The sequence below is a fragment of the Zootermopsis nevadensis genome, unplaced genomic scaffold (genome assembly GCF_977971745.1).
Source record: "Zootermopsis nevadensis isolate Lab colony 2312 unplaced genomic scaffold, Znev_1.0 Znev_ptg000045l, whole genome shotgun sequence".
Taxonomy (NCBI): domain Eukaryota; kingdom Metazoa; phylum Arthropoda; class Insecta; order Blattodea; family Termopsidae; genus Zootermopsis; species Zootermopsis nevadensis.
The window spans coordinates 649,474-674,418 of record NW_028259177.1 but is presented as its reverse complement, the minus strand read 5'-3'; the positions used below and the strand labels follow the sequence as shown (position 1 = coordinate 674,418).

Here is a 24,945-nt window from a genome sequence, read left to right as displayed (position 1 = left end):
ACTACGGTATTAGTTCCGTTAAAAATGGCTGCCTGTGTTTATTTATTAGAATAATGGCGTTGTAAAGTGATTGATATTATTTAAAACGCTACATTTGAAGAATGTTATTGTTATTCTTTTAGGTAACGATGCAAAGTACTTTTAAACGAAATAAATGTTTATTGTGAGGGCTCTAGAGAAGATTCTCAGCGACCAAGATATAAAGTGGTCGCACCACTCCCAGTTAAAACGTGCTTGGTAAGTTGCTCGTTCTGTTTTGAATTATATTAACAAAATTTATTTAAAAACACTTTGATTGAACACAGTAATTGGTGGTTATACTGTAAGTAGTTTTGCATTGCATGTGATTGAATTGTTGATATCTTTATGTCAAGTTTTTATTAATTGTAGTAGCTCTTAATCTTGGTTAATTTTTCTGATTACTTGTCATAACCTTACATTGTAGATACGAAACGAACTGAAAGGTGCAGGTCAGGATGCCCCTAATCCATCATCTGCCTTGCCATTACCAAAGAATGATGAAGCCAATATCATTACAGCAGAGAAATACTTTCTTCCATTTGGATTGGCATGTCAGAGCAGATTGTCTTCAGGTACATAACTTCTTACTGAACTTGTGTTTTGCAAAGTACAGATTTTATTCTCATGCTACATACATTTGTAAATCAAACTTATTCATTTCAGAAACTCATAGCTTATGGACATTTAGCTGGAAATATTCCTGTCTCAGCTACTCCAGTAAATATCTTAAGTGTATGTTTCAGTGGCCCACAAACAGATGAAGGGGTTCAGTTACAAATGATAAAGGTAATAGAATTTATAAATTAAATAAATGTTTAAGTGTTGTGATCCATAACTGATGATCACTCATTGCCCTGATTATGGAAGCATAAGGAAAATATTGAGAAATATAGTTGTATTTACCATAGTAGAAATATACATTGTACAGTGTTGCCAGTTGTGTTCTTTTTCAATATTTTAACATTTATACGATGTTATACCTGTACCATAAAAGCAACCTAGGAGTCAGTTACATCTTCTTGTTCTTCCTTAAGTCATCTCCACGCTTGTGGATAGTTCGAGAGGATTTTATTGTATAATAGAACTTGGTTATATATCATGTCACAGTAGCTGCTGGAGTTATTCTTAATTGTTTCAAATGAAGACTAGGGAAATGCTGTAATGATTTAATAGATCATTTGATGAATCAAATTGTGTTATGTCAGCATATGAATACTGATAATAAGCTAATTTCAAGTTTGGGTGAGAAAGTGAGAGTTGGCGATGACCTAATTTTGGTTTCTGTAGCTACAGAGCGATGTCTCGTAAGTCATTTTACAGTAGATCTTCTGTGACCATTTCTGTTGTATTTTGATGACTAATAATCAAAATGCCTTTTGAAATAACTGACACAGGATGTGATTTATATGCTACGAATCACATTAATCGATGGATATGATCCCCAATGCGGGGAATTGAACCTGACGATGGCCACATTGGGCTGAAAATGCTGTTCTAGAGAAATTACATTGAACTGAGTGTGTGAAAAGTGAGAAAGAAGGAAAACCAAGGAGTGAAATTTCATCAACACTTGTTTCTTTATAGAGCTGAGAAGTCATAAATGAAATCATTTTATAAATACAAATCAAGGAGTGATTTGCTGGGAACAAGAAACTGTCTTCACACTTGTCAGTAGTTACCAGAGCAGGATATAGGTTGCAGCACTTGCCTTGTCCATTAATAAGACCTTCGTTTCTTTGTAACGAGTTTAATGACGCACTCGTGGCTTCAGAACTATCCATATGGTCTTGTGTAATAACCCTGTAGTTAAGAGAGTCTTGGCTTACTTCAAGTCTGTTTCTATTAGGCCTCCAGCGTGGTTATTCAGAAGATGCTGTGTTGAAGCAGATGAACTTATAATGAATGGACCATCACCAGAACCTTCTGCAAGCAAACTGAAGCATAAACCATCCTGACGTCCGAGGAGAGGCTCGCTCTCACGGAACGTCACATACGACAAACTGGAAAATGCACAAATGAATGGTACGTTAGAACGAGGTAGGTATTCGTGGTTGTTCTGAAAATAATTAAGAATTTGTTATTAAACGTGGTTAAATTACTTTTGCATTTGCAAAGGCAGTTGACTGAATTTCGCACTTACTGCATATATTATCTGATTGAAAAGTATTTGTTGTAACACAAAATGAAATTATATTATATTACTTTGATGATGTGATGTCTCAGAACAGTACGAGCACATAAAGACATGTTTTAATTTGAAGAATGTGGAACTGCCTTTTGTAGCATGTTTAATATCAAACATATTTCCAGTATGGCACGGTCATAGGCCGAAAGATTGAAAATTTAAATTTATATGCTTTATGATGTTAAGAGAACTCATGTGGTCATTTTATATAAAAAATATTATTTGTAACTAATAGAATTTATTTTAAAAATTTGTTTTTATTTACATAGTTACTGCACACAACATATATTAATAATATTTGACTGATGCATTTTAAAAAATATTTAACCATTGATATTATTGCTTTTGTTGATTCCTGTTTTTCACATCTTTTATTGTTATTTGGCTCTTAATAAGAACTGTTCAAAAAATGTATTTTGGTGATATTTCATATGCGAAATTGTTACTTATTTACCATAATAGGTTTCTGTTCTTTGTTAAACAAATGTGTTTTGTCCTTTTTCATCTGGGTTTTACAACGGTGTACGAGGTTTGACTGTTTTGAAAGTAGGGAAGTCGGTTCAAGCTCTCGTGGCAGTTCGTTCTTAATCTGATCTTCTTTTGTGGTGATGTAACGTCTTTAAGACAAAGTAACTGCTTACGGTTTGAATTGAACAGACCGGTTTCCACTGTTGGATGTACTTGTAATGTAAGTCTTCTGGGTTGTGACACCGTGTAGTCTTATAAGTAATTAATAATGTCCCAGGGGAGCATATCACTTGTTAAAGATGGAATTCATACACATTTCTGCTCAGAAGGTGGAGGTGCTATGTTCCTCTGAACCCCTGTAAGGCTATATGATTTTATAACCAGATGACTGCATTCCACATCTTTAATACCATGAGAATCTGAAATCTAGGCTGTGCTGTATCAACGAGCGTCTTGAGGAAGTAGCTTTAGTTTGGAGTTGGAGATGTTAAGAATCTCCAAAATACTATCAATGCTCCCTGCATCCATGCAGTTACATTGTCCAGAAAGGGGACCTAAATTGTTAGAAAATAATTATATAATTATATTTTGTTTATTTGAAACATGTTTTAGTACTGAATGTCATTGACACGTATGGTCTAATGGGTGCACAAAAGCAACGTAATTCGTTAATGGAACACGTGAATTTTGCTGCCATAGATTATGCATGTTTTCAAGTATGCTATACCTACAACACAATACATTGCTTATTTTATAGAGAATAATAATAATTTGTGCCTGAGATTTGAGTTTTTCATGGCAATGAAGATGGCAGTCATTGTCATAATTTGCATGAAAGTGTGTTAGAAGCCCACAATAATTAAATGTTATATTGTTAATAAAACGTGCTATTAAACATTAAGAGAATGCTTAAAATATTCTCAGAGAAATAATTTGGTTCACATGAAACAATGTTTATATGATAGCTGGGAATATTGTACAATGACATGACTGTCTCTCTGTGGGACTGTGGCTATTAACTGGACCATTGGCCAACCCCAGATGATACATGAATGAAAATGGAGCGTCAGTGAAATGATATTTGCAGGTAAAAACTGGAAAACTCAGGGAAAAACAAGTCCGAATGCAAATTTGTCCCCCACAAATCCCATATAGGCTGCCCTGGGCATGAACGTGAGCTTTACTGGTGAGAAGTCAGTGAATTATCACCTGTGCCCTGCCATGCCCGTCTCGGTATCTGCCTTACGTGTTGCATCCAGCATCTCGGCTTATAGAGACCGTGTGAGGCACAGACCGCGTTTGTTAGAGTCACAGTACATCAGACACAGTCCGACGGCGATCTGTCCTGCATGGCATCAGGTGGGGTGAAATTTGAAAAAAAAAATTGAAATTTCTTCAAAATTTTCGAAAAATCAAAAAACGCTGGAAATTGTCCAAAGAGCGCACAAAACCGAAAATTTTTGAAAAATTCCACTTTCAAAATTTTTTCAAAAATTTCAAAATTTTTGGGTTTTGTGCGCTTTTCAGACAATTTCCATCGTTTTTTGATTTTTCGAAAATTTTTAAAAATTTTAAATTTTTTAAAAAAAATCAAAAAACGCACAAAACCAAAATTTTTTGAAAAATTCCACTTTCAAATTTTTTTCAAAAATTTTGGGTTTTTTGCGCTTTTCAGACAATTACCATCGTTTCTTGATTTTTCGAAAATTTTGAAATTTTTTTCAGAACTCTCACCAAGGGATGCATGCCAACCTCGGCGAATGCCTCACTATGTCTCTGCCGGACTCGTCCTCGATCCGTGTCTCTCTACTGCTTTCTGTCGCACATTTTGCAACATCTCACAGTTAGAACATCTCGTAGAATAACCTGTCTTGACTGTGACCTATGTAGCAGGTACTTCGAGAGCAACATTGACAAGTTTATTCGGTTCAGGATGTCTATTTCTTGTCCACCAATATTTCTGAATCTTGTCATTGCTTTTCGATAGGAAGGACAAAGTCAAGGAAATAAGAGCTGAAAGTAGAATTGACATGTAATTGGAACTGTCGAATTATTTTAAAATATAAATTTTATCATAGATTCTTCTCTCGTAAACGTGATTCAAGCAATGGTCGTCTGAAGAAGGGAAGAACTCCAGAACCAGCTGTGGATGGAGACGTCAGTCCCGAGAGAAAACCAGTTGGCATGGGCCGCACTAGTAGACTACATGTGCGGACACCACGAGCGAGGGTCTCGCAGGTGAGCTTCTATACAATAAGGTTGTAATAAGAGGTACATGAAATATCCATTCGACTTCTATTTAATAAAAGGTTATGTTTTGGCTTCCTTATCCATCTTCAGGGCTTGTTACATTCAGTGTTTAATTTTGATATGACAGACTTTAAGACTTTTGTTCCTCTGTGCAGAAATTTCTCATGTACTGTCTCTAATTCTTTTGGCATTCTGCAGTTGGGGGCTAAGCTGCCCTCTTATTCAGTTGTGCCTTACTTCATATTCTGCTAATTTTATTTCAGTAATAAATATAAATTAATTAACGAGTAAACAAATTGCTTTCAGACGGACTTGAAAATTATTCCACCTACCATCCGAGACAGAAGTCCAAAGGTAATGTCTGTCCCAGCTGTCTCAGGAGTGGAATCTATTGGCAACGAGATATTCGACTCATCAACGAGTACTTCTATGGTGTAAGGATCTTCCCTGGACAGGACCCAACTCATGTGTACGTGGGCTGGGTAACAACGCAGTATCACTTCTTCAGCAAGGATTTCAATCAGAGTAGTGTCCGCAAGGCTTCTGTTATGATTGTGGATCACCATGACAGAATTATTGAAAGGTGACAACATAATCCTCTGTGTTCTAATTTTCTTGCCTCGTTCTGCAATAGCGATGGCTTACGTAACGTTACAAGTAACTATTTAAGTTTATTCCAATTAAAACTGAGCTCTTACGTATACGTAATTAAGTTTATGGTCTTTTGAATTTATAAACATTGGAATGCCTTTTTTAGCCTGATTTTCTTTTTTTATGTTATTATTACACCGTTTTAGTTCACATGTGTACATCCCACTAATTATTTTAGATTCATTTTGTGATATCACTAAATTTGGTATGTCTGTCGTGCAATTAAAATCCGTACCACCTTTATACCCTCTAATTTCCCACAACCAGTAATGCCATCTTGGCTGCATTACAAACATATGAGGTGGGATTCATTTCCTCGTTCACAAGACTCCTCCTCATTGTTCACTGGTATTAATACTTTTTATCTTTGAAATTATGAAATTTGAAAGCAAACTATTAAGTTTTGTTACGATAGCATCGATCGTCAGAGTTGCTACGTGGTCCGAGCTGACGAACTCTACAATGAAGTAACTCATGATTCATCAGGCAAAGGGGCATCACAGGGAATGTTTGTTGGTTGCTTTGTTCACACAGCAGGGACAGGGAATTTAAATTACCATATTATAGGCTGCCGGCCTGACTTCATTCTGGGGTTAGTGGCTTGGTTAGGTTGCTAGGGCAACATGCAGCCAGCTGGATCATGTGTAAGAGAGGAATTATGGCTTGATACATTACTGTTACGTGCAGTCCGTGGCAATATCATGTGCTTTGGTACAGTGACAGTATTAACAGAAAGTTTGTTTTAACAATTAATAACAAAAAAGTAGATGTTTGATGTATTACAGTTTCACACTTACGATTTCCCTTCATTTCCATAACAAATAAGGACATTTATTATTTCAGTAGAGTTTATTTTAAGAAAATTTGGGCAAAGTATAAGTATGTTTAAAATTATGATTGGAAATTGCTCATTCTCATAATCTAATCTGAAATTATCAAAATCTAGCTTTATGTAGAGAAAGAAGGATTTTATTTCTCTTAGTAATGAAATTGTTTGGCGTATGATACTTCTTTAATGTTCCGACGTGTAGTGTTTTCTAGCGTAGTATAAAAAGTATAAAATGTTGGTCCATTTACAGTATTTTTCTCCCTTATTATGTGGTTTGGGGTGAGACATCCAGAAACAAAATGGTGTCCCGGTGAGGTTGCCAAGATTGCAGCAGAAATTAATTACGTTTTTTTAAGGGAAATTGAAATATTTAATAAATTTTGTAACTATAACTCCCTTAACCTTTTAAGTGCTAGTTTAAATCTGTGTATCTCCAACTGGACCAATTTAAAACCAACAGTGTTATGCTATGCTGTGCATGTGTTTTGATAAAACAGCGTACGTCTCTTAAAAACCCATACAGGACGCTGAAGTAAAATACGCATTGATCGGGAAATTGTACTTTGTAACTTAGAACATTTCTCAAGATATTGTTCACAAGAATTCTTATAATTGGAAGGAATGTTACACGTATATTATGCTATTATTAGATTCATATTCTGAAAAAAATATTGTGAATTTATTGATGTGTTTAGTGGGAAATGTGAACGTACTGTGTAAACTTCTCTTCTCCTATGTTGTTTTGATAGATGGAACCTGAAACATCTTTGTGGAAGCGACGAGCATGGGGCATGTTATACCACACGTTAGGTTAGGTTAGGTGTATATACACTTGTTGCTTTTAAGAAGTATCAAGTTTTAAGTCACATTACCAATTTCAAGTGATTATTATTATTATTCAGTGTGCTGTCTTACGACAGGTCCATTGCTCTTCCCAAAAAGAGCTCTCCAGTTGTCCCTATTCTCGGCTTTTCGCTTTAATTCCTGGAACGTCATCTTCTTTCCTTGTTTAAGGTCGTCGGTTAGCTGTATCAGTCTTCTTCCCAGTCCTCGCTTTCCTTCAACCTGGCCTTCGATGATATCACTCAGTAACCCATTCCTTCTCATATGTCCCAGCCAGTTAGCTTTCCTTCGTGTAATCGCCTGCAGAATGCTTCTTTGCTCGTTGACTCTCCTCAATACTTCTTCGTTGGTCACTCGATCCGTCCACCTGATCTTCTCTATTCTTCTCCAACACCACATTTTGAAACTCTCCAGGTATTTCTGTTCCTTCTTCCTGAGTGTCCAAGTCTCTGCTCCATACGTAACACTTCACTAGTTTCTTCTTCATCTCCAAGCCCAACTTGCTAGTGAGAAGTATCCTCTTCTTGACGAAACCTGCCTTGGCCATGGCTATCCTTGCTTTTACTTCCTTGGTGCATAGGGCGTCCGTCGTGACTATGCTTCCCAAGTACTTGAAATGCTCCACATTCTCCAGCCGTTGGTTTCCAACTACAACGTTCAATGGTTCTGCTCTCGGTGCCATCCTCATTACCTTTGATTTTTCAATGTTGATTTCCATTCCATACTCTCTACCTGTCTCCACTAACTTGTCCATCATGTTCTCTAATTCCTCGTCTTCCTTCGCCAATACTACCAGGTCGTCTGCATACTTTACAGTAGTTATCACTCTTCCTCCAATTTTGAAGTCTCCAGAGCTTCCTTGGCAAGCCATTCCCCGTACAGGTTAAAAAGCAGCATCCCTGTCTTACACCTCTACCTATCTCAACGCTGTTGGTGTCTCCTGAGCCCAGTCTCACTTTGACTTTTTGCTGCATGTACAGGTTTTCGATTAGTCTTCTATTTCAAGTGATATGCTGCATAAAATGAGTCGGCACTGTAATGAGATGCGGACAGAAATTTAGTTACAGAACAAAACCAAGTACAGAATTTTGCACCAACATTTGCATAATTTATTTATATAATCTAGATTGTAGGGCATTTTTCAGATTCCTTCATTATTATTATATGTTTTGTGTGTTGTTACTTTAATACATACTGAGGAGATGGACAGGATTTTCTGTAACTACAAATATACAGCTGGCTCTTCTTAATGCGATATTTGACAGATACATCATCCAATATTTTTTTTCACCTGGCTAAATGCGTTAAATTATTTTAATTTTCTATATTCTGACATAAAAGTCTGCAAAACATTTTTATTTACCAAAGCAAAATAATGAATGTAATCAGTCACTTTCAGGTCTTATTTTTATACAGTTCCTTCAGAACATGTGTCCGTCGGCCAGAACTTTTGTGACCACAAGCTTATTAAAACGCACCCTTTAATAAATCATTGTTTCTCTTTTTCTTACAGTTTCCACCAAGACTTAAAACCTCATCAGTGGGCACGAGTACCTAATCAATCTCTGCAAGTGCACGCCCTGAAGCTGTCAGACATTCGTGGTTGGAGTACGCTGTGTGAAGACGCTGTGTTCGTGTTGGCACTTCACATTCCAGAAGAAGACAGACGCATCGATATTTTGGAATTAATTGAGATGGAACGAATGCTGAGGTAAATGTGAACACCTCGTGACAGACGATAAATATTCATGATACAGGACACACACGATCTTCCTTTCTGTTCACATTCAATACTATGACAGATAAGGGGTACCAGGGGTCCTTTCCCCAGGAGTAAGTCGCGGCCAGGTCGTGACACTGACTACTTGCCTCCGTCTAGTGCCTGAGTTGAGAACGAGTGGGAGCTACACCTCCTCTCCCCCCAAGCACCCTCATGGCCCGTAGCAATTTAACTTTACTTTTAGTTTTACAAAATGTTTAGTCTAAGGGCCAGCGCACACGTAAGACTTAACCGTCGGCTGACTGTTCTGTCGTTGTCGGCTGAAGCATACGACCCATAAACGACACGACAGTTCAGTCCATGAGCATGGGTACACGTACGACTAAACAGTCGTTCTTTTGTTCCACATTCTTCTCTCTATGCTCGCCGAGTACAGACGTCAGGAATGTTGCAAGAAGAGAATATCGAAGAATTAATTGAAGAGGTGTCTTTATGACAAAAAATTAAAAGATTATGCAAACATCAATGTTAAAAGAGTACTTTGGCAAGAGATTTGTTCAGTTGTGCCAGTCTTTCTTTAGGTGAAATAGCGAGACGCATATCCGTATCTTGATAGGTTATACTCGGTCTCAGCAATAATAGAACGTCATCAAAACTTTGTGTACTCGTGCGAAAATATGAAAAGAATTTTGCATGATAATTCCGTAATGTTTTATACATAGTATGGAATTTTCCTTTGAACAGTCTCTCACTGTATAATGGATGCACCCAGTAATTCCTTTTCCTCCTTTTATTGAGGCGAATCACAGGTGCACGTACTATAGCAGTTTCAACAAAATCCATGTTTGACAATCGTCTACTGTCTGCAAATGCTCTTACGAAATGAAAGGCAGAACAACTGAAAAGTCGTTCGTCTGCGCGCTTTCATATAATTCGAAGGGCCAACGACAGTTGGTAGACAGAAAAGTCCGGGGTTGTCGGTAGAGGTAACCGACTGCCAGTCGTGTTGTAACTGTGCGCATCTCCATATGTTCTTAATATGCCATGCAACTGTCATTTGGGATGTCATGAAATTGGTATGAAGAACTAAAATATTAACACCAGTAAATGTCTTGTTACATTCCAAGGTTTTATAAAATATTCTGAAAATGTCCTAACATTTACTGCCATCACCATTTGCCAGAATATGTCTGAACACAACTTTCCTGAAACAATACAAGTTGTGAGACCTTCGAATGGTACATCCCACTCATTCATGTCATGGAAAGAAGGGAGCTCTTTGGTAACATTTTGAAAAGTACGAATTTGCACCTTTAAAATACAGAAGTGATGAAGCCATCTTCATTCACAAATACGACTTACCGTCAATTTACTGGTCAGAGCTTGTTTCCTGTAATTGCTATTACACGGTAACATTTTCATCCAGTTATAACTTACAGGGTCAACACTAGTCCATTCGATTTATAATTCATTAGTCCCACGAAAGCATTCAATGAGTTTCAGTCCTAGTGCCACCTAGCCATCCTGCTTACTGCAAACACATGTCAATGACGTATACACACTTAAAATGTAAACCACTTACTTCACACATGTGTGCATCGCACCGAAACATCAGTTGACAACTGGCCACCTTTCTGCTTGCAATCCGTAATCCACAACACAGACTGATTCACACGAAGCACATTAATTAAGCTTAACCACGGGTGACAGCAAACAACACGCCGTCGTATAAAAACACCCACAAAATGTTCTGCTATAGCTCGTGAACTTCGAAAACGCATAAAAGCTGTCAAATACGATCTAGTAATCTCAGAGGAGATTATAAATGTTAATTCAGATATCGTCATATCAAAATCAATATTCGTTCCTTCAGATTATTTCACTTATCATTACCTAGAATCTAGCATACGAGTGTACTCTTACACACAAGTCTTTCATTTACCTGTAATCATAACCAAGACGTTCGCGTGCGACATTTACTGGCAACATATAAACCACTATCTACTGGAAATATCATGAACTACAACTGTCATACTGGACAATTACTGAACTTTGTACAGCTACGTCGATAAAGCAGGGATCTATCCGTTATTCCAGAATTATAAAAAAATTTAAGATACGAATAAACGGGTGGTGGGTTAAGTGGTAAAAGTTTTTAGAGTCAAGTTTTAAAGAAAGGAAAAACAAATTTTGTAGATTCCCCACAAACCAGTCTTTTTTTTATTATTTTCAAAAAAAAAGACACATGTTTATACAATTTATTCAGGTACATAATTTTTGAAGTACTAATTTTGCTAACTACAGATAACAGGAAACAATTAGCACATTTCGGTTTTACATGTATCCTTTCCCACAATGAAGAGTTACGTTACATCCCTTTAATCAACATTACTACCTGTAAAGTTTCGTATTCACACGTGAGAAACAGTCACACATAAACCTATATTAAACAAGCTCCTTTTTCAGTGTCTTCAATAGCATTTGGAAGACAATACCACTTTTTCATTGTAAAGAAGGTTCCTATAAATTAATTAAATACTTAACAAAACTAGATTAAGAAGGTCCATTAGGTCGCTTTTCTTATCCTTGCTAACTGCTAAAGGCCCTGTGTAAGGAAAAAATGGGGTTAAGCCACTCAGAACCTCTTTCTGAATGCCTCTAACACAGTGCCAAACTCTACATTTTCAACCAGGGAGTCCTTATATCACAACATGCCTACAACCTTGGTGAAGCGTAAACATACATTTCTTTTCCACACCATCTATTTTGCCCAAAATTATTAAATAACTTTGTCAGAATATTATTCTGAAAAAGTTCTGAGAAATGGAAGAAGTCTCTGTCATCTCGGTAACTTTGAAAGGGATTTTCTTTCCTGCCCTTCTCATTAATTGCATATAAATGTGTGGATCAACAATTGCAGTGTTTATTATCTTCTGCATTTCTATCTGAGAACGGTCCATATATTTACTCCATATATGTGTGCTAAGAGGAATTTGGTGTCAACAGATTTTAAAGATTACTTAGCTTCATAATCAACCACCATGTAGCTACTTTTGGTTTGTCCTCCACATGTATCATATTGCATATACTTAGCAGATGTTTAGCAACGCAACATTCTATTGATTTATCTCTCTGCCGTTTCCTCACTCCATATGTAGCGGTATGCCTGACCATTTTTGCAGTTGTGGAATTAAAGTTAGAAGTCCATAAAAATTGTTTGTTATTGATTATCAAATGCCAAATTGACTTTATTTTTATATTTGACAGCAGCCGCCCTATCTCTAGCTTTTGACAGGCAAATAGCATCAGGAAGACTGTGTTGTTAAATCCTTCTTCTCCTTTCACAAAGAGACAGAGGCTTACTCACTCCTACTTCCTATTACTGAAGTGAGTGTCCTTTTTCAGTATTTTCTGGAGATTTTATGGTCACCTTCAGTTCACAGAAATAGGACTTATGAAGGCCCTTGCTGTGGAATAGCCGGTATTGACAAGGACCATGTAACTTGCCTCTTGAATAAACACATACAGATTTTACATTCTTCCTTTGGCAGATGGAAAGTGCATGAAGTGTCTGTTCATGATATATCAATATTAACAATTAAAACGAACATTATTGTAAATATAATCAATTGATTTTATCACAGTGGAACAAGTTCAACATAAGAAATCTATACTAATCATGGAAATCATCAAGCATATAAACAAAACAATATTAAACTTCACTTCTGTGGCTAACAACAAAGTGAAAAGAATCACGTATTTTTGGTGCCAAACATTATAACAAAACTTCTGTTGCACCAAATTATGCCACTAATTGTTTATTGTCTACTATAATAACAATAATAATAGATTTCCTTAAATGAACTGTAATATACCATTATTTCTCTATGTTGTATTTAAATATATAGAAATACACAAGCCTTTATATATGTCCAAACAACAATGTATCGAAAGAAACAATTATTCTTGAGATGCTGAAGTCAGTCACAGCAAATATATATTTTACGTACAAGGGTATCAACAACAACAGTAATATTTGAGTAAAAGGGTACATGTAGACTTACGGCTCCTTGGCTCATGGAATGATTTTTGAAATGAAAAATTAACTTATAGCCCTGCATCAAAGTGACAAAATACCACTATGTTTTGGAAGATGTCGACATATCAAGATTAGCTCCTTCTGATGTAGGTACACCCGAGGATAGGCGATGAGCCACATCCCAAAAATAGTGGTTTTTCTGAGGAAGTATAATGACGATTGAAAGGTCCAAAAATTTTAAATTACTAAGTAGACACCATCGTCAACAACATTATAGATGAAGTACTTTATATGTTTTCACAATTCCAGACAAATGGGCAAGAGATAACAGGCATACACCATGATGACAGTCACATTTCAAAACTGTTGTTCATTTCGCTCATTCTTTAAGGTGGGCTTTTATTAGCTATATTTTGCCTTGTACAATGAGCCTTAAATATTCTCACTCATTGCTTGATTTTGGGCATGAACATCACAATATTCATCTTCTCATCAAAGAATGGGGCCTTTCACAGTCTCATGGATGACTATGGCATGATTCCATTTGCATCCTGAACAAGTGTCAGAGAATTTCTCAGTCATTGACTGACTGCAGATTGGAACTATAGCTTGCAAAACAGAGCGAGACGAGACAAGAGTATAGTTCGCTGGTAGTTATCATAAGTGCTCATCAAGCATATTAAATTTATGAAGAACATGTACAGATGCAAACAAAGTCAACTGACAGTCAATATAAAATTGGGAAAAAAAGTACAGCAGCTCTGCTACACGCCATGTAGGATGCTTGCAGGGAGAGGAGGTATAGCTCCTACGCATTCTTGACCTCGGCACTAGATGAGGGTGAGTGGTCAGCATCGAACTCCGGCTGCGCTTTACCCCCAGGAAAGGACCCTGGTACCCACTGGATAGGAAGCTGGGTGGACCCCAGAGCTGGTCTGCATGCACAGGCTACGGGAAAAATCTTCTGCCTCCGTCAGGGACTGAACTCCAGTCATCCATCCCGTAGTCACTACACTGACTGAGCTATCCAGGCTCCAAAAATTTTGGATAAACTTAAAACTAAAATTGTCAATTACAATCCTACTTTCTGTATTTTATAGGGAAACAAAGGTTTATAGTATAATGCCCATTTTTCTCCCTCATAATAACTCTTGAATCAACTGCTGGATTTTTATAAAGCCTGGTATGAACATCAACCCACTAGAGGCTTTCACTGTCGTACTTTTTAATTTTCTACCATAAATAACCCACTCTGTGTGATAACAAATCCTCAAAAATATATAATAGACAATAATTTGGCTATAGAAGGAGCACAAAAATCTATATTCAGCCATTAGCTTGATGTCAATAACTAATATACCATACTTACTTACCTACTTACTCCAATGAGCCGAGTCCTTCCTGAGAAGCCAACAGTTGCTCAGCCACTCACGAAATTTCCTAATAAATATACCACTGGTGCTTCAACTGTGAGCTTTTATAGGGAAACTGTTTATATGTTAACAATTATAAAGAGAAGGTATGAAACTTTGAGTTAATATCAGTAAAATTTAATGCAGTTAGAATTTGTACTAGTGGAAATTATACACAGAAAGGGACAGTTATTAATGTTCACGTTTTCCTAATCAGTGGTGGCAAAGGAAGTGGGTGTTGTCGGCAACAGCATTGTGCATGTAGTGGCCCTGTGTGCCTCACACATGTACTTATATAAAATTCCTTTTCTCCTTATACTGTTGCTGTAGTTTGTCTTATAAATGTACTTTTATCTGAGACCAAAACAATGAAGAAGGTACTGAGCAAGTTTTTGATAAATTAAAGAAGAGAAATGTAAATTTTTAAATTCCTTCCATTCCTTGACAGAAGATGGATTGTGTACTATCTGAACACATTAGTTACCCTTTTCTTAATGTTTCTGTGTAGCTGGCAGCTTGTATCAATCTTCATCAACAATGACATATTTCTCCATTTGCATGAATCAAGTAAGTCGTTCTAGAGAGGTAGTTTTCACATCATTAAAATTATAATAAATGAAATCACCTCAAATGTCTTACATGCATTTTTTTAAGGAACCTCATTAATCATTCTCACCCAGGGCAAAATGATTGGCCCCCACCGCCACTGTCTTTAACAGTACTGTACTGATTAAAGCTCTTAAAGAAAAATATATATTAAGACATTAAAAAAATTAAATCCGTGGCATAACAGCTCCAGAGAGCCAAAGCCGACTAGCTTGACTGCTGGCCTCATGTTCACATGCCTAAGCAGAGTTGAACGATCATCCAACCAGATATAGGGTGACGTGTGGTCAGCACGACGAACCCCCAGCCATTGCTAGCTTTCCTGACCGGATTACGCTACTCATTGTAGTTCCCCAATTTCCTCACGATGCTGGGTTGGCACCGGTCGAAAGCTCACGAGAAAATTTCTTCTCCCCCGAGACTCGAACCAGCGCGCATTCCGTATCGCCGGTCCGAATAAAAATGTAACTTTATGAGAAAAAAGAAAATAAAAAAATTATGCTGTACGTGCTCCTCAGTAAGAGATAAAATAATATCACAGCCCTTTGAAAAAGAAAAGCTAATGCACTCTGCCTTCTGCAACTTACCCAGCAGACTTTATGCTTCATAAGAACGTAATATTTCAAAGGTAACACTTAAAAACTCCAGCGTTTTTCTCAAAGGACTGATGAAAACCACACAACACTTTAGTCAGCTTATCTTAAAGCTGAGATTATATCCTGGTACATCACAAATGCAAATCAGCAGCCCTATCAACTACACTGTGATGCTTTGGCTTACTTTCTCTACGACACAGCTGTCATGCCAGCACACAATCTTCTCTGGCTCGTATAAGGGATTGAAATGGGCACTATTCAAGTCACAAGAATTTATATAACGTGACTACTACACTACTTCTTCAGAGCTTTACACATCTGAGCACCACCAAAAACATGTCATGAGCCAAAATTAATGACAAGTTTATAACATAAAAACACTGTAACAAGTAATCTGAAAATATTTAAGAATAAACTAACTAACCAACCAGATGGCTTACCGAACCCGAAGGTTCATCACCGAATTAACCAAAGCCCTCCACCGGACCCTGTCCTGGGCCAACAAAATCCAGTTTCCTTCGACTCCTATCTCCCATAGATCCCGCCTTAGATTATCCTCCCATCTACGTCTAGGTCTCCCCAGAGGTCTCTTCCCCTCAGGCTTCCCAAATAGTGGACCCAACCAACCAGATGGCTTACGGAACCCGAAGGTCCATCACCGAACTAACCAAAGCCCTCCACCGGACCCTGTCCTGGGCCAACAAAATCCAGTTTCCTTCAACTCCTATCTCCCATAGATCCCGCCTGAGATCATCCTCCCATCTACGTCTAGGTCTCCCTAGAGGTATCTTCCCCTCAGGCTTCCCAAATAGTGGACCCAACCAACCAGATGGCTTACAGAACCCGAAGGTTCATCACCGAACCAACCAACCACCGGACCCTGTCCTGGGCCAACAGAATCCAGTCTCCTTCAACTCCTATCTCCCATAGATCCCGCCTGAGATTATCCTCCCATCTACGTCTAGGTCTCCCCAGAGGTCTCTTCCCCTCAGACTTCCCAACCAATACCCGGTGCACACCTCTCGTCCCATCCATGCGCGCTACGTGTCCCGCCCATCTCATTCTTCTCGACTTAATTACCCTGACAGTACTTGGGGGAGCAGTACAGATTTTTAAGCTCGTCATTACGCAGTTTTCTCCACGCCCCATCATCTTCCCTCTTAGGCCCAAATATCCTCCTCAACACCCGATTCTCAAACACCTGCAATCTGTGTTCCTCCCTCTGAGTGAGAGACCATGTTTCGCACCCATACAAAACAACAGGCAAGATTATTGTTTTGTATACTTTAATTTTCAGGTTCTTAGAAATCAGACCGGAAGCCAAAATATTTTGAACTAAGAAGTAGCAAGCATTTCCGGAATTTAGTCTCCTCCTAACTTCCTCACGAGTGTCATTTTGATTTGTTATTGTTGTTCCCAGATATTTGAACTTTGTAACCCTTTCAAAGGATTTATTAGTCACCCTAATATGATTTTGCCCGCCTGTCTTCTGATGACGAGATACTAACATGTACTTAGTTTTTTCTGAATTTACTTCCAGCCCCACTTGTCTACCAGCCTCTAGTAAAACTTCTGCGTTCCTCTTTATTGTATTTATATCGTCCCCCAATAAATTAACATCATCAGCAAATGCCAATAGCTGATGTGTCCCATTCAATTGCAAACCCTCCTGCCTATCTTGGACCTTCCTGATGGCGTATTCTAGTTAAAGAGCAAGGGAGACAAAGCATCTCCTTGTTTTAGACCGTTCTTGATGAGGAATGTCTCAGATACATATTTACATACTCGAATTTTGCTACAGGTTTCATTTAAGCACATTTTTATTAGACCCACTAGCTTCTTTGGTATACCAAATTCAATAAGAATATTATATAGCACTTCTCTCTTCACAGAGTCATAGGCTTTTTTGAAATCTATAAATAACTGATGTACGGTCCCACCGAACTCCCATTTTTTCTCTAGTATCTGATGAATGCAAAAGATCTGATCAATCGTTGATCTGTTTCGTCTGAACCCACACTGATGATCCCCAATAATTTCATTCGCACATGGAATTAATCTTGCCAAAAGAATGTTTGATAGAATTTTGTATGAGGTTGATAGCAGCGATATTCCTCGGTAATTACCACACTCAGTCTTGTCCCCCTTCTTATGAACAGGAATAATTATGGATTCCTTCCACTGTTGTGGCATCTCTTGCTTATCCCAAATTAACTGAATAAGCTTATGGATCCTCATATGCAACCCTTTGCCACCTGCTTTAATTAATTCTGCTGGAATCTGATCAATTCCTGGAGATTTATAACTTTTCAACTTCCCAATGGCTAGTTCCACTTCATCTAAGCTAGGTTCTGGCACCAACAGTTCAGCTGTATGCATTTTAATCTGTCTAATACCACCAGTATCATGAACATTTGAGAGCTCGCTAAAGAGATTTTTCCACCTATTCACAATTTTTATTGGATCTGCAAGCAAATAGCCACTATCATCCTTTACCAAATTGGTCTGGGGTTGATATCCTTTCTTAAAGTTATTAATGCCTCTGTACAGGTCTCTGATGTTTTTTTCCTTATTATTTGTCTCAAGTTCAGCAATTTTGCCCTTCAGGTATTCCCTTTTCTTAGTCCTAAAGGTTCTACTAGCCTCACGTCTCACGTTACATAGATTATCCGCATTTGTTTTGTTTGGGTTCTGCAACCATTGAAATTTTGTTTGCTTCCCTTGGGTTATTTCTTGTAAATTCGAAACATGTCGTAAAAAAGCGCTAAATAATGTAAAATCGTATTTACGATAAAAAGCGCCAAAATATAATATTTTATACTACATAATGTTTTAATATTATATAATTTTAACAACATCATTTAATTACAACGTTTGTGTATAGACTGTGAAAATAAATATATACTTGTGTTCACTGTTTCCACACTGCACGGCAATAATCGGTGTCAAAATCATTAAGATATTTGCACCCATAACACTAAGGACTCTTCCACAAACACTTATGTATGTCCATTAATAATTCTGGAGAGGAACTTCAAAGGTTCGTGTTCGAGTTGAACATTTCATGTGCATGGCACAATTTTAAAATTTCAGTACAGAAAAGTAAGATATGGGTTTTACAGGAATTACCCCACACGACCTGAAACAGTTACTGACAGGACTAAATTACTAGCTTCATACTTACAAGGACACTGAAGACAAAATCAAGGAAGAAATGCTAACAAAGTTTTGTAATGAAATGTCTGTCTTGGTGTTACAGTACAGAAGTGAAGCGAGGGCATTAAGGAAGGTAGAATATTCAAAAAGAGAATCCAAAGAAATTAAGATTAAAGGAAGCACAATTCACATATCTTATCAACTACTTACCCATTCATTAACTTTGAAATACTAGTCAGCCAAGAGGTAGAAGATCACTGACATGGAGCGAGGCAACTGACTACGAGCATCTCCCAACACGGGAAAAGACGGGCTCGTCCCATCGATATATGCCATCACTTTTTCCACCAGATGTGCTGAAAGCAACACAAATTCATATCAGTTCTGTACGTGCTCGCAGTAGCCGATATAGATGGGGCAGAAGCAGGTAAGTCAACATTGTGGAGCCCCTTGAGAGTACAAACTTTTTCATGATTCAAACACAGTTCTAATATCTGTCGTATCCTAATTACGTTAGGTTAGTAGGTACCTTTCCCTGGTGACTTTATAAACAAGTGACTATCAGAGTTCTTTCTTCACTCATGCAAGTGGCTGTTCTATGCAATGGACTGTTCCTTGTTCTGTACTGTGCAGGGAGCTGCAAGTGCACTGTAGGTTCAGTGTCCTGACACCTAAAATCACATGATGAATCTACTCTGAACATAATTCTGGACGATGCAAATAAACAAAAATGAATAAACTATACAGTGAACAATCCAGTCAACTAAAGAGACACGTGACTAAAACACGGCCTTGATGAGCTGATAAACAGAACCAACAAAATTATCGCAAGTAGTTGAATCTGTTAGAGAAAACATTTTACCTTGGTTTTCTTATTCGGATGTGCATACAAGCAAAAGAACACCTGTTCCAGGCCTTGATTTTGTCTGTCCCTAACAGAAGCTAACTTCTCATCTCTCAGCCTTGGAATTACCACATCCAACGTGTGTAAGAGGAGATGAGAGAAAGAGGGGGGTTATGCAAAAATATATTTATGAGGGAGCAGCAAAGTTGGTCCAAACAGACATCATATCAATCAACAATCTTTAACCAAAACCACTTGTTCAAAGCTCTGGAGTTGAAAAAGAAAGAATCCAGCCATTTACACAAGTTTTAAAACACAAAAGTCTGATTCAGTAACTTTAAATACTGAACTGATGTGAGGCAATTTCTTTTTTTATGTATTACACTGCAATGCTTTTACAACACTGTATTTAATTTGTACCTGTGATGTGCATACACCTTGATAAGTACTTGTGATGATTGCTGTGGTTCTTCATGGACAGCCAGAAGGACTTGAGCAGAAATCTGAACCGCGGTTCTCTGTTTTATTCTGCCCCCCCCCCCCCCCCCTTCCAGGCAAAATCCTCAGGCTGCTTCCCTTCCACAGAATGTAGGGTTGTAGTTTTAAATTTCTCTTTCTTTAGAAAAATATGGAATTTTTTCTGCTTAATTGAGCTCGGAGTCCAGTTCAGCATTTAATACTTACATATATTTTGAAACTGCAAAGTAGATTGAAAGGAAAAATTTGAAGTGAAGCTTATAACAGATTCTTCACCTATTTCATTTTGCCTCCTCTTGTCTTCTAATCTTCAGAAATCCATAGCTCTGTTCCTTGTAGAGAACAGTTTATTTTATGTTTAGGTGTTTTATAATAGAGTGCTTATAATCTTTCATTTAATTATGTCTTAAAATGTGCTCATTTCCCAATTCTGCATTTAATACATTACGAGTTGCAAAATACAGGAAATTAAAACATTTTATACATTAATAATAGTCAATTGACTGTTGAAAAATAAGGAGAAAGGCAAATTTAAAATGCTGAAGAGTGATGTGAGGACGATGTTAACTGCAAAGTAAAAGTTAAAATGTAATTCCCACTATTAATTGTCAAAGTTTTTACTGCTTGTTGTAAGGATTAATTTGCAGTCCACCTCGAATCTTAATTTCCCCTATGCGAGGGGGTGGGGCACCACAGTCATTATGTAGCACAGTAAGGTTAAGTGTAGAATTTTTTAGGAATGAAGCAAAGAATTACTCTGTTTAAAGTTATATGTCTTTGCAGCTATGCGTGTGCAGTTTTACAATTTTTGTTAGCAATAATGTTCATAATTTAGCAACATCGAGCAGTTGTACTGTTTAACGGACAGACAGATTATGTAAAGCTGATGGCAAAGATCGTATTAACAAACAGTTTGAAGAAGAAGGGATGTTACTGAAATGGTTGTGAGAGTGTGAACCAGGTTGAGCAACTATGAATGTAAACACACACAGAAACAGTTGTTTAATGCCCACTTGTCATGTTGGTGTCAGATCTTTGTCTTGAATGTTATAAAAAGGAGAGAGTAGTCAGATTGAGATATGTCGTCCTGCTGGTTGTCTACTTTGAATTAATTTTGTTTCCCTTAACCTGACATGTGGACTCATTGTAGACAGTTCAATGTTCAATTCCCTGTTCATAATGAACATGCGTAGGAAAACTTTGAAAGCATAATATTGTACCTTAAATGAGCATAAGAGTTTCAGCACGATCTGGGTTATTATTTGGTAGGTTAGGATGGGGCATTTAACAATTCTGAATCAATTAAATCTTGTAACTGAATTTTTTACGTGAGTGCGATTATGAATATGAGGAAGTAACAATTTGAAACACAATGAATAGGCCATATACAATTTGAATACTTTGCTGAAAGATCGTCAAGACAATAATAATTTTATATAATCTGGAGGAAAACATTTGTATGGATTGTAATGAAAGTTGCATCAACTGTTTAGTTTAAACTCAAATGAATTAGACTGTCTTTGAAAGGACTGATTTTGGGATCTATGTATTTCAATCCCCTTGGTAGAAAATTTTGCGACTGTGTGAGAGCTGTTAAATATTCTTCATTCTAATTGAAATCAAGGGGGCTCTTTTACAACTACATGTTTAAGTTCCACTGATAATAATGTTGAATCAGATTTATCATGTTGGCTTTGACCAGAAAATACAGGAAACTATGTGAAACAATTTTCTCTATTTATAATATCATTTGCTGGGGGTGGTAAGAATGACATTGTTGGCAGGTGCGAGGGCAGACACCCCTATACCAGGCAGCAAACACAGAGCCTGCCAAGGGTTTCTGCTTTTGTTCCTCAGCGGTAAGTCCCAGTCGAGAAGTAGTGACGTACAGAATTTCCCTATCGGGGCCCCCAAAAGTCCCCAGAGGTCTCTTCCCCTCAGGCTTTTAAAATAGTGGACCAAACCAACCAGATGGCTTACGGAACCCGAAGGTTCATCACCGAATCAACCAAAGCCCTCCACCGGACCCTGTCCTGGGCCAACAAAATTCAGTCTCCTTCAACTCCTATCTCCCATAGATGCCGCCTGACATTATCCTCCCATCTACGTCTAGGTCTCCCCAGTGGTCTCTTCCTCTCAGGCTTCCCAAATAGTGGACCCAACCAACCAGATGGCTTACCGAACCCGAAGGTTCATCACCGAACTAACCAAAGCCCTCCACCAGACCCTGTCCTGGGCCAACAAAATCCAGTCTCCTTCAACTCCTATCTCCCATAGATCCCGCCTGATATTATCCTCCCATCTACGTCTAGGTTTCCCCAGGGGTCTCTTCCCCTCAGGCTTCCCAAACAGTGGACCCAACCAACTAGATGGCTTACCGAACCTGAAGGTTCATCACCGAATTAACCAAAGCCCTCCACCGGACCCCGTCTCCTTCAACTCCTATCTCCCATAAATCCCGCCTTAGATTATCCTCCCATCTACGTCTAGGTCTCCCCAGCGGTCTCTTCCCCTCAGGCTTCCCAAATAGTGGACCCAACCAACCAGATGGCTTACGGAACCCGAAGGTCCATCACCGAATTAACCAAAGCCCTCCACCGGACCATGTCCTGGGCCAACAAAATCCAGTCTCCTTCAACTCCTATCTCCCATAGATCCCGCCTCAGATTATCCTCCCATCTACGTCTAGGTCTCTCGAGCTCTCTCTTCCCCTCAGGCTTCCCAAATAGTGGACCCAACCAACCAGATAGCTTACGGAACCCAAAGGTTCATCACAGAATTAACCAAAGCCCTCCACCGGACCCTGTCCTGGGCCAACAAAATCCAGTCTCCTTCAACTCCTATCTCCCATAGATCCCGCCTAACATTATCTGCCCATCTACGTCTAGGTCTCACCAGCGGTCTCTTTCCCTCAGGCTTCTCGTTATCTATTGTGAGTTTGAAACCCATATGTAGATAAATAGAATAATAGTTCTTATGGATATCATTCATTCTGTACACAGATGACATGCAGTTTTTATACACCAACACACCTTCAATTGCGCTCCGGCTAAATGAAATTAATATAATCAACACTTGAGACCTCTTCTTTACCAAGCCTCATATCATGGATTTCTGTGATCTGATGTTTCTTCATTTTAAGTTATATCCATAATACAGGAGTTAAAGGTACATATGTGTAAAAACTTACATTGAAATCTATTTTTTGTATCCCCTTTTCATATGTCCAACTACAAAATATCCTTCCCAAAATACAGATCTCCCATATTACATGTTGTTAAAATTCAGTGAGTATGTTGGGAGATGAATCGTGTGGACAGACAGACAGACCTTATTATGTATTCAGAACTGAGTAAAATTTCTAATAAAATTCAGAGAAATACATAAACTGAACAACACATACCATCCCCATTAAACGTCATTCAGTACAACAGCAGCAACTTGACTTTGTTACTGGCATCGCAGTTGGATTCAAGCACTGACCATCTCGGAACTGGGAGTAGCGCAGATCACGGCGCGTATCTGCAGCAAGTAGCGTCCCCTGCTTAGGTTATTGACAGATGTACTAACACGCACAATTTCAAGTGTGACAGTGGCACAGACTGCAACACCATCAGAGATCCTAAAATAGTAGACTTAATTTTCTAGAAATTATTTCTTAATTATCAATATATATATATATATATATATATAATTAACTTTATCAGTTGTATCTTCAAATGAGATTACAATTAAAATGTCCGTTTCGTAGGATACAAAATGGACACTCGTACGGTACCTTGGAAAGCCCGTGCAACACATTCGACAGCAGTACTCAAAATCAAGAATGATTCATTGTATGACAAACGCGTATAATTTTAGAGGGTCACGGCAGGAAGGATGCGTCGTTGTACTGCATATGGTGTGTTTATATGATGTGCATTTTGAATATGTGTAGAATTCAGTAATGTCACTCCCTATGAGTAATTTAATATATTATAGTGATGTTTACCAAGACATGATCTTCCATCTGGACCAAGTATAAACCCTGTGGTACATTCACAACGGAAACTGCCTTGCGAATTTATACGGGACCCATGTTGACAGGGGTTGCTTATGCATTCATCTATATCTGAAACAAAAATTGAGGATGTGCTGTATCTTGAACCACCTAAAAGCACCCAAGTTTATATTCTACCTTTTATTATGAAACAACATGAAACTGTTGATGATAATTATTTTGTGGGTTGTAATGCCATGGGGACTCAAAGGTACATACAATGTATCAGAGAAAGATACTGTCTACAGCTTAGGGGCTGTTTCTCTGAAATGTTGGTATCTACCTATAAGCCCATTTGGAAACACAACCCAGAACAATCACCATCTTCAATGCCATAAGAACGTCAAATCTCACCAAAGTGGTGCTTTGAAAACTCAAATGAAAATCAGTGACCAGTGCAGCGCTAGACATTTAATTTCTGGCTTGACTGACGCGTCTTTATTATACAGAATCTACATGTCGCATCTGTGAAAACATCATCTCTATACCTTAAATATGATGATAAGTTCTCTAAAAAAATTTTAAGTCATTAGTTTTCAAATGTTTAATTTAATTTTTTGCAGGTATTCATGTTGGTTAATGTTTTGCCCGGTCGATAACCAGAATCACAGACACACTTAAATGAACCATCGATGTTGACACATTTGCCATCCCTGTTTGAGAACATTCATCCCAAGTCTACACAGAACGTCCCATCCAATGATGGCGTAAAACCATCCTGGCACACACACACACCGGTAGGATCCAGGTATATTTTCACAACGTCCCTTCAGGCAGACTCTTGCGTTCTCATAACATTCATCAATATC

At 38.0% G+C, this 24,945-nt stretch overlaps 1 protein-coding gene across 7 annotated transcripts; it reads left to right on the top strand.

Moving 5' to 3' along the window:
• Window positions 1–24,945, top strand: LOC147871595 (brefeldin A-inhibited guanine nucleotide-exchange protein 1-like). Of its 7 annotated transcripts, XR_015538638.1 has the most exons (8): window positions 4–237; window positions 446–593; window positions 765–807; window positions 1,868–2,058; window positions 4,753–4,912; window positions 5,231–5,507; window positions 8,761–19,203; window positions 19,716–23,286. XR_015538638.1 is itself a non-coding variant. In XM_087360701.1 (7 exons), exons 2-4 carry the CDS (start codon window positions 477–479, stop codon window positions 1,901–1,903), a joined length of 276 nt encoding a protein of 91 aa, XP_087216827.1. In that variant the 5' UTR covers window positions 1–237; window positions 446–476; the 3' UTR covers window positions 1,904–2,058; window positions 4,753–4,912; window positions 5,231–5,507; window positions 8,761–15,053. The 7 variants fall into 7 exon arrangements, 2 of the variants coding, with proteins under 2 accessions (XP_087216827.1, XP_087216828.1); XM_087360701.1 differs by lacking the exon at window positions 19,716–23,286 and having other exon boundaries at window positions 1–237; window positions 685–807; window positions 8,761–15,053; XR_015538636.1 differs by lacking the exon at window positions 19,716–23,286 and adding an exon at window positions 24,700–24,945 and having other exon boundaries at window positions 3–237; window positions 685–2,058.

What these genes read in the sequence shown, in the direction of transcription:
- LOC147871595 (XM_087360701.1), top strand. Translation starts at nt 477, where the DNA reads ATGCCCCTAATCCATCATCTGCCTTGCCATTACCAAAGAATGATGAAG. An exon ending in TCAGAGCAGATTGTCTTCAG is followed by an intron (nt 594 to 684) that starts GTACATAACTTC and finishes TATTCATTTCAG; the next exon opens with AAACTCATAGCTTATGGACA. An exon ending in TTCAGTTACAAATGATAAAG is followed by an intron (nt 808 to 1,867) that starts GTAATAGAATTT and finishes TGTTTCTATTAG; the next exon opens with GCCTCCAGCGTGGTTATTCA.